Source organism: Python bivittatus, unplaced genomic scaffold (assembly GCF_059951505.1).
Source record: "Python bivittatus isolate LINGU-HERP-01145 unplaced genomic scaffold, Pbiv_v1 ctg000740_np1212, whole genome shotgun sequence".
Classification (NCBI taxonomy): Eukaryota; Metazoa; Chordata; class Lepidosauria; order Squamata; family Pythonidae; genus Python; species Python bivittatus.
This window is the reverse complement of record NW_028277106.1, coordinates 1,494,771-1,509,983: the sequence shown is the minus strand read 5'-3', so window position 1 is coordinate 1,509,983 and position 15,213 is coordinate 1,494,771. Positions and strand designations below refer to the sequence as shown.

Sequence of the window (15,213 nt, the reverse complement as noted above, 5' to 3'; positions counted from 1 at the left end):
GGGCACGGAAAAGAAAAAGCAGGCGGCCACGACCGGAAGACGCCCCTTTGAGCCTCAAAGAAAATTGCGCCGGCATCTCCCAGAAGGGGCCAGGTCATCCCCACCTGAATCCAGCAGTTACCCTTGCCCTCCGTTTCTAAAGATTCGGGAGCATGCCCAGGAGTGGGTGCCAAGCGCTCACAGACGACCAGGTCCTGTAAACGGATCTTTCCGCAGGGAGCCGGCTACAATCAGGCCTCGCACGTCAAACCCAGGCTATTTTTATTCACGGCACAGCAACACACACTACAGCTGCTTGCTATCTATGACATAAGAGTATGTACACAGGCCCAGCAAACGCAGAGACACGAAATAATAAATTAAAATAAAAATGCATTGTTTTTTGTTGATTAAAAAATTATCCAACCGAAGTGCAACAAAGATGAGAGGGTTATGCATGGCGGAGGTCTCGGTGGATGGGTTTATTTGCTCACGTGGCTGACTAATGGCTTCCCAGCTGGGCAAGAAGCCGTCCCTCTGTCCCTGGAGCCATTGCCCTCCACATCGGCTGGACCGGCCCAGGTCCCGAGTCCCCACAGGCTACCCCGTGGGCAGCTGGGGAGCGGGCAGGATCCCAGGAGAGAAGTGGTTTCCTAGGCCACCCTTACGTTCCCCCCCAGATTCCCCATGGAGGGGGCACCACCGGCGGAAGGGGGAACAGCTTGGTCCTCGTCCGGTCCTTGCTTTCCCACGCGGTCCTTTCAGGGCCCTGTTTGCCAGCGGCCACCTCCTCCCGTCTCTGGCTAGTCATTGGACGTGACATCAATGTCTTCTGTATTGGACTGCTTGGTGGCGATCCGCCATCGGTTGATATGGTGGGATCCCTTTTTCTTTTGGTCTGACTCGGGACCTTCTTCCTCTAGTTTCTGCCTTTTGTATTTGGTCCTTCTGTTTTGAAACCAGACTTTCACCTGGATGAGACAGAAAGGTGGAAAAGGGTCAGGGAAACAGGAACAGTTAAGGCTTTCTTGGAAACAGGGCTGGGGCATTTCTAAACCTCGAAGAGCCGTTCTAATTCATTTGTGCAAATGCAAACACTTGTATTCTCACTGTCCCTGAACTCAGGCACCAAAGATCAGGTGGTTATTCATTTATTTAAGCCTATGAACCTTTCACCTCCCTGTCCAAGAGCATCAAAGCAGGTAATAAGTTAAAAGCAATTGCCCAAAATATTCAGTTAAACCCAGCCCAACGGACTGACCACATCCAGAACGAAAGCAGTGCCCCCCTGCCTTTGGGGCAAGAGAAGCCTGTATCCATCTAGTTGAAGGCAGAGGGCCGGCAACTGCAAAGTTGGGAGAAGACCCCGGTACAGACCTTAACAGCTGCTGGGAGCCTCCAGATCAGAGGGAGATGACCCTCAAAGGTGGGGTTTGCCCCCGCCAGAAGGGGAGGGGACTATGTGCCTAATGCATGGGGAAGAGCGCCACGGCCTCCATAAGCCAAAGAATCGTGTGTGTGTGTGTGTGTGTGTGTGAGAGAGAGAGAGAGAGAGATGAATAGGTGTTTATCTGCACATTTCATAATCTTCCAAGTCAGGATGGATTCATCAGAGTTTGGTATTCAGGAGAGAAGGTAAAGAAAGTTGGCCAAGCAGAATGCTGGTGGAGCAGGAACAATTTACTCTGTTCACTTTTTATGGATCAAAAATGTATTTAAAAGTCATGTAAGTTATGTAGCAAAGAGGAAGTTATGGAGACTGGCAAAGTTCAGGAGAGATCCAAAGAGTTCTTCATCGAGGGTAGGAATGCCTGGCAGACCAGCAACATGAGATTTTAGATGGGCATCCCAGCCTTAGCTCTGGTGACAGAAATTAAATTAAATGGCATTAGAAGCAGCAGCCATTGTGAATAACAGAGACATTTCAGTAGGAAAATGTATACTTAAGTCACAAGAAAAAATACAGTGTTACAAAGAATGGCAAATTTTATCTCAGTATTCTCCAGAAGCTGGTACAATTTTGGCCATTTTCAAAGAGGGCATCATTGTCTCCAGCTTGAGAAACTGCCCACAGAGAAGGGCAAGGGGAATTCCTGAGAAACTAGCTGACTGGTAAGGATGGGGTATGGTTTTGAAAACTTCTATCCAGAGACAAAATAACACCTCTGGCACAGATCAGCCTCCCTAAGTTACTGGCGTGCCTCAGCAGCTGCATCGAGAAGGCCAGAAGATGCAGAGGAGAGTTTTGCCACATAAGGAACACGAGAAAAGGACACAAAGTCTGAGAAACCAAATACAAACTGACAAGATGTCAAGCAGAGGGAACCGGGGAAACAAATGAGTTTTGTAGGTCTGGTGTTTGACTTCGATGGCACTTCTGCCATCACTCCATTCTTCTCATCTTGACCGGCTGGGCATCCTGCCTGAAACGGTTGGGGAGGCCCTCAAGGCCTTCTTTGCAGCCATGGGCTTTCCCCACTGCCCTTTTTTTGAAGCCTCTCCCCGAAGTCTTGCATGAATCTCCCCCAAAGGACCATTTTGCTCACCAACTTATAAAGTTCTCCTTGCAAAGTGTGTTGGCCGCAGAGAAGCAATCAAGAGCCTCACACGGACACTCCCGATGGCTGCGGTCAGAGACCGTTGTTCTAGGATGCTCTCCTGGCCGAGGCACCGAGCAGAGGAAGGGTTAGGCCCGGCCAGCCTCTGCCGGCTCTTAAGGGGATGGGAGCTGCTGCAGGGGACGCAAGGCCAGCCCCGTCTCGCCTTAGGAACACACCCTGTTATGCAGCAGCTACAGGGCTGCCCCTTGCATGTGTGTGCCACATGGGGGCTTCCCTCAATGCCAACCAGTCTAATACTACTACTGCTGTGGCAAAACCTTGCCCTGCGAGATTGATGTGGCCTTTCAAACATCCTTTCCACAGGCCTGAGCCAGTCACATGTGGAAGCGTCTTTGGTGCCCTCAGGTGGCCAAACCTGCCACGGGAACCAGAGCCTCCTCTTGCCTTACGCGGGGCTTCGCTTCGCACATCGGCAGAGCGGCTAGTTCCTGTGGAAATGGGTCTCTGGCCGCGGCCGCCCCTTGCCACAGGCGTGAGGTGCATTACAAAGAAGGATGGACGTGCTTGAGAGCTCTTAAGCTTGGAAAAAATGTGGAAGGAAGGAAGGAAGGAAGGAAGGAAGGAAGGAAGGAAGGAAGGAAGGAAGGAAGGAAGGAAGGAAGGAAGGAAGGAAGGAAGGAAGGAAGGAAGGAAGGAAGGAAGGAAGGAAGGAAGGAAGGAAGGAAGGGTTTTCCCGCCCAGACACTAGAACTTGGGGTAATTTGATGAGACGCTGAGCATGAGAGTCACAATTGGCAAACGAAAGGCTCCGTTCTCACTGCACTCTTCCTTATTAACTCAGGCCCTGAGAATAATGACAGTCACGAACGCAGATGGCTTCAGAAGAGACATGTTCACAGAGGTTCTTCAGTCAGAGAGGGCTGACATGGCCAGAGAAAACAGCATATGCACTATTAAGCATCACCCTATTTCTAAAAGACAAAGGACTCTGGTAGGGGAGTAGCTGTTTGAAACCCCAGGCTTATCATCTAGACATCCTCTGCAGGATCCAGTAAGTCAAGGTGGTGGTTGTGCCCACACAGTCGAAGGAGGAGCGGAGCGCTGGTCACTCAACTGCAGCATATCTCGATTCTTCTGACCCCACTCCCATGGGCAGCCCTGCTCATATCCCAGCACCCATCACTCTCCTCAGGTTGACCCACTGATAATTCTCCTCCCCACCAGACACCTGGAGCCCAATCTGCCATTTAAATGAAAACGAGCACCAGAATATCACAAATAAAAATATGCTAACATCAACAGGAATGAACATACTGGACAAAATGTCATTTAAAGCTTTCCACTTAAAAATTCTACTCGGTTTATTTTTGTTTTGATAGATAATTTAAATGTTCGTACAGTAAAATTATGCTCTGTATTGTTTTCTTAAATCAACCCAGAGTTCTCACTCAAGGAACAAATGGCCAGGCTCAATTACCCTACTTTGGACATGTTATGCAAAGGCCCGGCTCTCTGGAGAAGGCTCTGATGCTGGGAGAGGTGGAAGGAAAGAGGAGGAGAGGACGGCCAGCAGCCGGGGAGGGACTCAGTCACGGTGGCGACAGGAGCACCCTTGGAAGACCTGAAAGACCAGGTTGGGGACAGATCGTCCTGGAGAAGGTGGTCACGAAGAGTCAGTACTGACAATGGCACATAATCAATCAACCAATCATTTTATACCATTCTCTATTATTTTATCTATAGTGTGTTCTGCTGAGTTTCCTCCGAACTGCTTTGGGAGGATGAACAGGATACCAATAAAATACGCGACCCTCCTAGTTCACTCCAAAAGCTCTTGGGCGAACCGCAGTGAGTCACCCTGCACCTAGGAGAGAACAAAGACGGCACCCGAGCACCCGTGGGGAGCAGCTCCTCCCGCATGGGCACCCGACTCTCTTGGCAGCTGCACGTCAAGCCCAGCTGGAAGGGCTCCCAAGCAGAGCCGGTGAATCTGGCAGCCCCCTTTGGAGGAAGCACCGGACTCGGCGTGCCTTCACCCAGGAGGCCCCAGCCCCCGGGGCCCTTTGCCCCGGGGGAAACTGCACCCACCAGGAAAGGGGTTCCGGGAGCCAGCTGGCCTTCAAGCGGAGCCGAGGGGCCCTTGCCGGCACGGCCCTTGCAGGGAGGGTGCTGGGAGCTGTCACCCGTGGCACCGGATCACGCAGCTTCCCACCCAGCACGAAGTGGTCTACCGAGGAGCCAAGCACGTCCAAAGCACCAGCCGCAAAGCTCGTTGTGGCGGTGTGCTGAAGGACAAATCTGGAAGAAAGGTATGCGTTTTTTTCCAAAGAAAAGTGCAAAAGAAGAGAAAGTTTTGCTTTTTCTGGCACTGTTCAAAAGGTTGTTTTCTAATTTTTTCGCCATAAATGACTTCTGTTTCTGCATGATTACCCTCTGTTCCTAAGTTTCCATTAAATTACCTTTTAGCAGCTCTACAGAATTGCCAGCTTCTGTTTTCACATTGTACTTTTCTTCACCGGCAGCAGCAAAAGACGCACAGGGGGGCTCCGTCGCCCCCCAGCTCTGTGTCCGGGAGGGCAGAAGTGAAACCTGCCCGTAGACAAAAGGCTGTCTGAGAGAACTTCCCCTTGGCGGAGGCAGGGAAGGAGGAACGGCAGCGTTTCCTGGTGCAACATTTCCTTTGACGGGATCCCAAATTAGCCTGACTTGCCTTTTTTCCTTAGATCAGTAGAAATCATATCCCTCTGAGCCCCCAACTGAAAAGGGCCCCGGCCTGGCTGCTGCACCTCGCACTGTTCCTTGGCCCACGAAAACACACTTCTCTGCCCCAGGAAATGGGGAGCTCAGCCCTGCACAAAAGCCCCCCTTGACTCCCTCAGGTGGCATCGCTCAGCAGCTGCTCTCGCATTCAGTGGGAGGAAAGGACAGAGGCGTTTCTTGGATTGGGGCCCTCACCCTGGGCACAGTTTATCTTTCCATCTATCAAGCTCCCATTTGCTTTTAACATGCAAATGCAAAATATTTCATTGTTATTACAGTATTTACCATTCTACTTGTAAATTCCTTTGATAGTTTTAAGAAGAATCGCATCCAAAAGTTGTACATAAACCAATAAAATAAATGAGTACCACAAAATGGGACAAAACAAAAACAGATGATTTCCTTTGTTGCATTCCAGAATGCTGTGTCTACGTGTGCATGTACACACGCACACGTGTGCATGCACACACACAGAGGTGAGTGCCTTTATATCATGAGTAAGCAACCCAGAGCCTGAGGATCACACCTGCCTCCCAAACCACTTTTGGGTGAGCCCCAGAGCCTCTCTCCCACAACTGTGTGGCCGAAATATGAACGGACATCTGTGATCTGGTCTCCTACCAATTTCTGGGAGGAAATAAATGGGAAGTGAAATTGAGCCTTAGTGCAACTAAACTGGCAGGAGGAGACCAGGAACCAGAAAACTAGAGCTCCGGAAACCTTGACTGCTCCCTGCCACGCATCACGTCCTGATATCGTTCAACCCAGCGCAGCCCTCGGACGTGAGAAATAATGCCGGGGCAGAACAGCCGCCAGCCCTTGCCTCACCAGAAAACAAATACTCAGCCGTGAACCAGGCTGATAAATCAGATGCATCCCGCGTTTTTTACAAGTGGGAGAAAAATAGAGAGTGTTCCACTTTTTGGTTTCTTGGGGACTGTTCCCAGAACGGCTGCTCTTCCTCTGCATTACCTCCACATCCGCCCAGACACCTTTCCAAACCTGATTGCCTCCCTCCCTGGCCTGGGAAGGAGCGCGTTTCCTCCATAAAAAGGCGCCAGACGAGCACCTTTCAGGGTCCTCCATTTGTTTTGGGATCCTGCTCTTGCACCGACCGTAAGCCCATCTCCACTCCAGCCGCGCTTGCTGCGGGGGGAAGCGTCTCACCTCACAGCCTGCTGGTGGACCCCCCCGAGCCGTAATCAGGCCCACCTTTTCAGAGAGCTTTTGCTCTTCTCTGCCACCTTGGCTTTCCCCCAGCGAGGGCCCCCTTCGCTCGCAGGCAGGGTTGTCCTCCTCCAGACAAAGGACCGTCCCGCCTCTCAGGGCCACGGCTGCTTCAGCCGAAAGCCCCTCAGCTGCACCTCAAGAAGCGCCGGGCTCAGCCGAGGCCCCAGCCACCACCCGGCACCCTCCAACAGGCCTCTGAGCCCCCCGAGTCCACAGAGGAGGCCAAGGGCTTCCTGCAGGCACGGTGCCGCCTCCCGGCCCATCGACCGACATCTGCGAGGCCCGGGGCCTGGGGCTCTCCCTGAGCCTGGACAGCACAACCCTGGTCAAGAGGCCTCGGGGAGCCCCTGCCCGTCTCACAGAGGCCAAGAAGCAGGAACTGCCGGCAGGAATCCGATAAGGCCCCGGAGAGGGTCTTCTCTTTTCCCAAAGCACGTTGATAAACGGGGCCGAACGGGATCAACTCACAATCAGGCACTCCAGAAGAAAGGACAAACAAGACCCCCCCGCCATCCGTCCTTTTCTGCACCACCGTGCCGGACGGATTCCTTGCTGAAGAGAGTAGCTGGACGCAGAGAGTCCAGCTACTCTCTTCAGCAAGGAATCAGTCCGGCACGGTGGTGCAGAAAAGGACGGAGAAGGGCTGCTTCCCCTCCCCTCCCCTCCCCTCCCCCACAAGGCTCCGCAAGCAGCATTTTTCTAAGAGATGCATTAACTAGACAACTGAGGAACTGTAAACACAACAGTGGCACCCCAGCAAACCATGGTGGCATCAAAACAATGGCACACCCGTAATGCCATGTAAATCCCCCCAGAACATCCCAACATCTGGTGCAAGTATTTTATTTTATTTTATTTTATTTTATTTTATTTTATTTTATTTTATTTTATTTTATTTTATGCAAGTCACAGTGTTTGCACAAGGATGCTGTCACACAAGTGTTGTGATCCCCCCACGCCACATACAAACATGGATACCCAGGAAACTAACTCTCCTGTTACCAACCTTGGGCCTTTCCCATATACGATGCACACAGACACGTGCGCCCATCATGCTGCTCCCTTCCAGGGAAAGCAGCAGTGCGCGCAGAGTGCGGAAAGTGAGCGAGGAAAGCTGAGACAAAGGAACTAACGGTATGCCGCAAACGAAAAGGAAATCCAGCTACCTCCAGCCAAACGCAACGCGCCCCATACCTCCCTGGCGCCTCCTGGCCTCGCTCCCCCTCCCCTCCCCTCCCCTCCTCTCTGGAGCAGCTCGGCTCCCTCCTTCCCCCCCGCCTGCCGGCCTGCGGGATCCTCACTTATTCTCTCTCTATGGCCGAACCTGCGGCGAGTTTCTTTCCCACAGATCGCTCACTTTTCTCTTCGGTCTTCGGCCAAAGCAATATTCTATTATTCAGTCCCAATCCCTTTCTTCTTTTGTCACACGTATCTAAATTCCCATTGCCTTTAACTTATTTTATGCCTCTCCTGACATACTCAACACTCACTCCCCTTTCTTTCTTTCTTTCTTTCTTTTTCTTTCTTTCTTTCTTTCTTTCTTTTTCTTTCTTTCTTTCTTTCTCTTTCTTTCTTTCTTTCTTTCTTCTTTCTTTCTTTCTCTCTCTCTCTCTCTCTCTCTCTCTCTCTCTCACGCTTAACAAAGGTGGTCTGAAGCACTCCCTGACACGCCACCGTTTTCCCAAACGTTCATTCCTCCCAGCAAACGGCCCACTGCATTTCTACCAGCATCTGAGCGTCTTAAACATTCTCTATCTCGTTTCTCACTTCTGGCAAACCTTCCACCAAGGCCCCCATACTCATCTCTTTCCCCCTCCAGTTGGTGCAAGCTGCAGTTGCTCACTCCATTTTCCCTGTGAAAAACAGCAGCCTTGGTCTTTCATGTAGTCATCTGCAGGTCCATGCTCCTCACTGAATTCACTGCAAAGAACTTGACCTCATCTGCGTGCAAAAATACATTCAAATTCATGTCCCCAACCGACACATTCCTAATTCACTCACGAGCATTTCTTCTGCATTTATCTGTAATCACAGACTTTTATCTCAGCGTCGAGCCATTGGCCAAGCTTCCCATTCACCCTCACACACACACTTTACTTCCATCATGTCACTCTTATCACACTCAGCAACCAACCTTCACCTCTGTATTGGTGCAAAACGTTTCATAATGGAAGTCTCTTCAGTTTAGCATCGGTTTTCTCTCGATTAACAAACTTAACATAAATTGTCTTTCTCACATTTGTGTATTGCCCAGCGACCTGCTGAAGAGCAAAAGCACGGTCTGCCTTGCCCTGCACTGTGTGTGTTTCCCCGACTTTGCTCACTCCCGCCTCTTGTACCGCTTCAAACAGAAATCTGCCAAACACCTTCCAGGACACATTTAACCCCTGTGGCTTTTGCATTCGGTCCCGCCACTTTCCCCGTTGCGTTGGGGAAGGATAAGGACGTTCTTCCAACGGCAGGTACGGACGCAGCCTGCCCTCTTTCCAGTCACGCCATCTAAACCTGCCGCTTTACAATTTTTCAGTGTTCTCACCACATTGATGACTTGCTGTTCAGGGTTTTTTTCCTTGGACCTAGCCATTACAGGGTTTTTTCAATCCCACTTTTTGACTTATCACTAACATTCCCATCCAAATTTCTAAACTATTCCTTCCAACATTCCCTCACTTCAGTTTCATCCCAAACCATTTCATCGCTTTTAATTTGTTTCTCCCTGCTGGAGTCTCCTGTGTAGCCCTCCTCACCTACTTCCAAAACAAATGTTTACATGAACACGTACACACACGTTTAAATACAGCTGCCCCCCAAAGGCATGGGGAACATAGTTGGAAATTTATGGGCTCCAACTGGAAATTGTTTTCTCTCCAAAAGGCGTGCTCCAGTCTTGTGAATTCACCAAAGGGTCGGAAAAGCTCCCGAGAGGGGACCTATCTGTACACCTGTCCAGGACAGTCTCAACTTAAAATATTCTGGAGAAAGTGTTCTCCCCCAACAAGCCTCTTCCTGATTTACTATCCACAATCCCATAGCCCCACCAATGGAGACATTTTGCTGGAGTAGCCCTCTCTTTACTAGAGGCTCCCTGGCAGGACACAGACCCCAACCAGACAGCACGTCAACAAACCTGCACGAAACCGTAACTAGCAACAACTGCAGGGGGCTCTGTGGGTTGGCCAACGAAGCCAAGAGGGGGCAACGGAAGCTCAGCCTATTCTTCATGACCACACCCTGTGGACACCCCAGAATGCCACGGCGTGTCAGGGCTGACCAGCAGCTGGCCTTGCTTTCCTACAGCCCTCTGGAGGGGGCAATAAAGGGGCGACTTCGACCCAGAGGTTCCCTAGATGGCGGGCTTAGCTGTCCAGGTGGCATCACAGGGAAAGTGAGACTCTACGGCGGACAACTGAGTAGGCTAGTGTGGGATTTCTCTTTCTCTTTGCCCGCTGCTAAGCTCCCTCTGCACAAACAGCCCTGGGAGGGAAAAAGCCGCAGGGTGAGGAGAGCTTGGGTGGCCAGTAGCATTTCCAGGCTCGGAAGATGGATTTCTAGTTCACTCCTTGGTTTTCAGAGAAATATGCTCAAATCCACAAAGGTTTTTGTACCTTGCAGGTGAGTCTGGCAAGAACTGGAAAAAGTTTGAAGGAGGCAGGATTAATTCTGAGGCCAGAACAGTTAAACCCTCCTGCGCTCTGCACGCGTGCATGAATTTGCAAGAGAAATTGACCTGAAGAATTAATTAGTTTTCTGTAGTTAAAACGTACAGAAAAGGGGGGGGGGTGCGGAATGGTTGATAAATCTTTATAGACACGTTGGTTCGTAGAGGTCGTAAACATCCAAATGTCTGGAGGAGGACTTTATCAGGGCCCAGCGAGCAAGCTACTAAGGCCGACCATTTTACGAGGGGCTGGGTCCGGCGGCCCTTGGGCCAGGGGCCGCTTCCGCCCCGGGGGCCGCCAGCAGCGGCGTCTCCCTGCAGCTCCAGTCTTGCGGCCACGAACGGCCTCCCCCCGCCCCGCCCGCCCCGCCACCTCGCGGGAAGCGGGCGCACCGGAAGGGCCCCTGTTCTGCCGGCGCCGCGGCCCACCTGGGTCTCGGAGAGGCTGAGGCTCCCGGCCAGCTGCTTGCGCTCGGCGCCCACCACGTAGTGGTTCTTCTCGAAGGCGCGCTCCAGCCGCAGCAGCTGCGAGGGCGAGAAGGCGGTGCGGATGCGCTTCGGCTTCCGGGCGAAGGGCCCGTGCAAGAGCAGGTTCTCCTGGGACACTTCGCCGCCTGCGGAGGAAAGCACGGCAGTCAGCGCCCTGCCCGCGAGGGGGGACCCGCGCGCCGCTCCGCTTGGGGCCCCAGCAGCGGCAGCTCCGCGGGCGCCCGCGGTCTGGGAGTCCTCCGGCCGCGGGACGCCTCCCCGCCCGCCGGAGGACCCCGGAGAGCCCGCTCCCCCCCCGCCGCGGGACTGAGGTGGGACGCGGGCCCTAGGCGGCCGCTGCCCCCTCCGCAGGACCGAGAGAGGGGAGCCTGGGCAGGCGGCGAACGCGCGGACGAGCGCCGGTGCTCACCCGAGGCAGCGCCCGCGGCGGCGGAGTGGAGGCGGCCAGGAGGAGGGAATCGCGCGGGATGCGCTTTCTGGGGGGGAAGTAGGGCGCCCTAAAGCTGGAGCTAGATCGGGCTCCAGGCGCCGCCGCCCCCACAGGCCGAGGCAGCCGCTTAAAACGAGGCGCGAGGCAGGCCCTGCCGCCAGTCTCTCCTCCAAGTCTTCCGCTGGTCCTCCCCGAAGCAACCCGGCAACCTCGGGGAGGGTCTGGAGGCCTACCTTGTCAGGACGTTGTGAAGGAAGTCGCAGTCGGGAGAGAGCCAACGTTTGCACAGGGAAAGGGCTGTGGCAAAGGAACGGCGGAACCAAGCTCGCCCAGCGGCGAAAGGAGGGGTCGGCGCCAAGCTTCCGGAGCCCTGAACCGGGCTGCGCCGCGGCTGCCTTCGCCCGCTGGGACGAGCCCCTCCCTCGCTCTCAGGGCGTGGCAGGACGGAGGGGCTCCGCGTGAAGAGCTCCCCAGCACAGGCGGGGGGCAAGCAAGCAAGGGGCCCCCGGGCGAGAGCTGCCCCGGCAAGGTCTTTAAAGGCAAGCGGCCCGGTCCTGCGGGGGGCCACCCCCCAAGCAAGGGAGCGGCTGATTTTATGCCGCCCCCCCGCCGCTTGGCCGTCCTCGCGCTAGGGCTGGAGGGGGGCGGGTTCTACGACCATCGGCGTTTGCGCCCGGCCTCGTTTGGCTCGGATCGAAGGAAGGGCCCCCAGGGAAGGGCTCTCGATTCCCGATCGCTTGAACGACGGCGCCGCTTTCTTCCCCGGGAACGAGTCAGCAGAGAAGTCCGAGCGGCTGGCCATTCTGGACCGAGCGGCGCCCTCTCCGCCCGCCTCCCGCAGCCCTGCGTCGGGGTTTTCGCCGAGCAAGGCCGGCGCTCTGTCCAAGCCCCCCGCCGCGCCCGGGAGTCGCAGGGTGCTCGGCTACATCCGCCCCGGAGAGCCTGATCCGCTCGGCGGCGGGACCGTTGGACTTGCCCGGGGTCCGCTCCTGGCTGGCTGCTTGGCCTCTCGGGCGCCGGGACTCGCGGGGGGGCGAGGCAGGTCTGCCTCCTCCGCCCAGCGCCGGCCAAGCAGGAAGAGGCGCTGCCGGTTCCGACGCCGGCAAGCGCGGCCTCCAAGGCCTGTTCCGAGCAGCCAGGCTTAGCGGAGAGGCGTCGTGGTCGGAGCCCGCCGGAGCGCGCGTGGGCCTCGTCCTTCCGAAGGCTGCCCGCTGGCGCGCTCGGGGGGGGGCCTCCGGCGCGCGGGATGTCGGGCGAAGGGGCTTCCTCCGGGAAGGCCTCGTGCGGCGCGGCGCGGCGAGCCCGGCCCGGCCGGGATTGTGCTAACGACGACGAAAGGGAAAGAGCCGAGCCCGAAAGGGCAGCGAGGACGGCGGAAAGCAGAGCCGTCTCTTCGGGCAGACCGCGCCGGCTCCCGCTCTGGCCGGCCAGCGCTCCGCCCGCTGCGTTGTCGGGGCTCCGGAGCGAGCCGGGAGAGCCTCCTGGGGCCGTCCCTTGCGCCGCCTCCGCTGCCCCTGCCCCGGAGCGCCGCGGGGAGAGTTCCCCCCTCCCGGCCGACGAACAAAGGCCTTTAAGGGGCGCTCCTTCCAGGCGGCGGCCGAGCAGCTTCGCGGGCGCCAAGGCCGGGTTTCGCTTTCCAGGCAAAGCCCCCGCGACTCTGCGGCAGGCCGGAGGGTCCAGCGACCGGGAGGGCCTCTTGGGCGTGACGGGGGCCCGAAGGCGGGATAGTCCCAGGCTGTGCTCGGAGCGCGGTTTCGGCCCGCCGCCGGTTCCCTGGCTAGGCCGCGGAGAGGGAGCCCAGTCGGCCGCAGGGGGCTTCCCGGCCCCACGAGCCCCGCGCTCGTCCGAGGCTGCTCCGGGGACGGAAGCTTCCCGCGAGACTTGGGGTTGTGCGGGGCCGCGGCTCCACGTTTCCCTGCGGCCATGTTAGCACCTCCAAAAGCAGCCCAGCCGCGGGTGGAGCGAAGGCCACGAGCCCCCTGTTGCTCGCCGGTGCCAGAGCCTCTCGGGCGTCCCCGGGCCGGGAGAGCCGGTCTTCTCCTGCGGTTGCGCCCAGGGTTTCCCAAGCCATCGACCAGGGTTCGTCTCAGGGTAAGAGCGAGGGACGCGGTCCCGTCGGGCCGGCTTCCTGGACAGTGCAGCCGCAGTTCTCCGAAAGGAACTGGACGGGGCGGCGCCGGTTTGAGCTGGGATTTACGGAATCCGCCCAGGGACCTGCCCGAAGCGCTCCATGCCAGCGACCAAGAAGATGAAGCGACGTCCCTGTTCAGGACAGAGGCTTCCCGGAGCCCTAAGCCTTCTTGGGAGGAAGTGCTCCCGGCGGGCCGGACAGGGGCCTTTCTCCGCGACCGTCAAGGAGCACTGCGCGCTCGCCGGCGGTCCCTTTTCCCCGCCCGCGCCGTGGTCGGAATCCGGTCGATCGCGAGAACCGGCTGTAATTCCTCAGCGCCCACTTGAAATACCGCATCTACACGGAGGGCAGCAACGCCGCCTCTCCCGAGACAGTCCAGGTCGAGCACCGACGCCGGTGCGGATCCAGTTTACACTCCCGAAGACGCCATGAGGCGTTGAACGGGTCTCCACGGATTTCGCTCGGGTCCCAGGTCGCTGCCCCGCCGGGCGCCGCATTCAGCCGGTCCCCTCCTCCCGCTACCGAGCGCTGTCCTTCCCCCCGGAGCAGGCGCTGTTGGGCTCCCCCAAGAAGGCGGCGGGAGGGCGGCCCTTCCTTCCGGCTGGGCGCCCCCTTCTCCCCTGCACGGGCAGGCTGACCGGCCACGGCCTCCCCGAGCCCCCTGGCACCGCCCCCTCCCAAGAACCTCAAGGAAGAGGGAGACGCCTGAGCTGCGCCTCTCTCTCAGCACCCCGAAAAACTGGAGCCGTCCCCCGAGGCAAAAGTAGAGCAAACAGGGACCGGCTCCAGGTGCCAGCAGAACCCGTGGCTGCTCCCGCTGCTGCAGAAGTCCTGGGCTGGGGCGGATCTCGGAAGAGGGTTCAAAGAGCCCCGTCGCGGCCCACGAGGGGCGCCCTGTCGGGAGGCTGGATTACAACGCCCCTCCCCGCAGGCACCGAGGGCCGCGCCGGTGACTGTCGCCCCCCAGGCCCCTGAAGGAGAGATGGGGCCGCGCCGAGGCAGCTCGAAGGCCGTGACTAACTTGATGAATCCGAACCTCAAGCTGAGCCGCTGCCAAGGCTCGCTCGCCGCTCCGGCTGGGTAGGAACAGGCGCTTCTTCGGGCCCGCGGGACCCGGTCCGGTTTCCCCGGACAACGGGCGGATCGGCTGCGACGGCGCGAGCGTCGGCCCAGCCGCGGTCTCCAGGCCGGGCCTGTGCCGGGCGGTGACGCCCCGCCACGCGCCGCTCCGAAGCGCCAAGCCCAGCGCGGAAGGGCCCGACCCGCGCCCCCCGACTCCCTGGAGTGGCCGCCCCGCGCTGCTTACCTTGGAAGCGGTGCCCGAAGAAGCGGTTCCGCAGCACCCAGGGGTAGAAGTTGAGCGGGTCGCGCGGCTGCGGGCCGAAGAAAGGGTGCGGCGAGGGGGGCAGGTGCGAGGAGCCCAGCTGCGGCGGGTGGACGGCCAGGGCAGGCGGGTGGCTCACGGCCTCCGGGAAGAGCAGCTCCGGGCCTCCGTAGAGCGAGCGCCCGGCGGCGGCCGAGCCCTGGAAGCCGTGGGCGAAGGCCTCGACGGCGGCGCTGGCCGGGTATCCGAGGGCGGCGGCGGCGGCGGCGGGACGGAGAGGCTCCTCTGCCAGCGGGTGGCTATTGTCCTTGCCCACCAGGGACTCGATGGTGAAGCAGCGCTTGGCCGCCGCCGCCGGCTGGAACATGGCTCAGGGCCGGGCGAGCGCGGGCGCGCAGAGGGGCCCGGGCGCGGGAACACCGGGGAGCCACGTCGGGCTCGGCGCGCGGACGGCCCGAGCCGGCAGCAGATCCGGGCGCGCTGGACCGGGCAGGGTGCGGCGGCGGCGGCGCCAGGCGGCTTTGGGGAGGTGGCAGCCGCACTCCCGCCCGTGGTTCACCCGCGCGCCCGCCTCCCACCCCATCCACCCGGTGCGCAGTGGGCGCGCTCCTAGGCTGGCCGTCCAGATAAGCCAGATACCTGCGGCCCGCC

General features: G+C 57.8%; 1 protein-coding gene across 1 annotated transcript; it reads right to left on the bottom strand.

Annotated features, from left to right (window-relative positions):
* Positions 1–440: 440 nt before the first annotated feature.
* Positions 441–14,929, bottom strand: EMX1 (empty spiracles homeobox 1). Its single transcript, XM_088128730.1, has 3 exons — positions 14,545–14,929; positions 10,618–10,802; positions 441–950 (listed from the first exon to the last, which is right to left on the bottom strand). Exons 1-3 carry the CDS (start codon positions 14,927–14,929, stop codon positions 783–785), a joined length of 738 nt encoding a protein of 245 aa, XP_087984856.1. The 3' UTR covers positions 441–782.
* Positions 14,930–15,213: the final 284 nt, after the last annotated feature.

What these genes read in the sequence shown, in the direction of transcription:
- EMX1 (XM_088128730.1), bottom strand. Translation starts at nt 14,929, where the DNA reads ATGTTCCAGCCGGCGGCGGCGGCCAAGCGCTGCTTCACCATCGAGTCC. An exon ending in CTTCGGGCACCGCTTCCAAG is followed by an intron (nt 10,803 to 14,544) that starts GTAAGCAGCGCG and finishes TTTCCTCCGCAG; the next exon opens with GCGGCGAAGTGTCCCAGGAG. An exon ending in TCAGCCTCTCCGAGACCCAG is followed by an intron (nt 951 to 10,617) that starts GTGGGCCGCGGC and finishes TGTCTCATCCAG; the next exon opens with GTGAAAGTCTGGTTTCAAAA.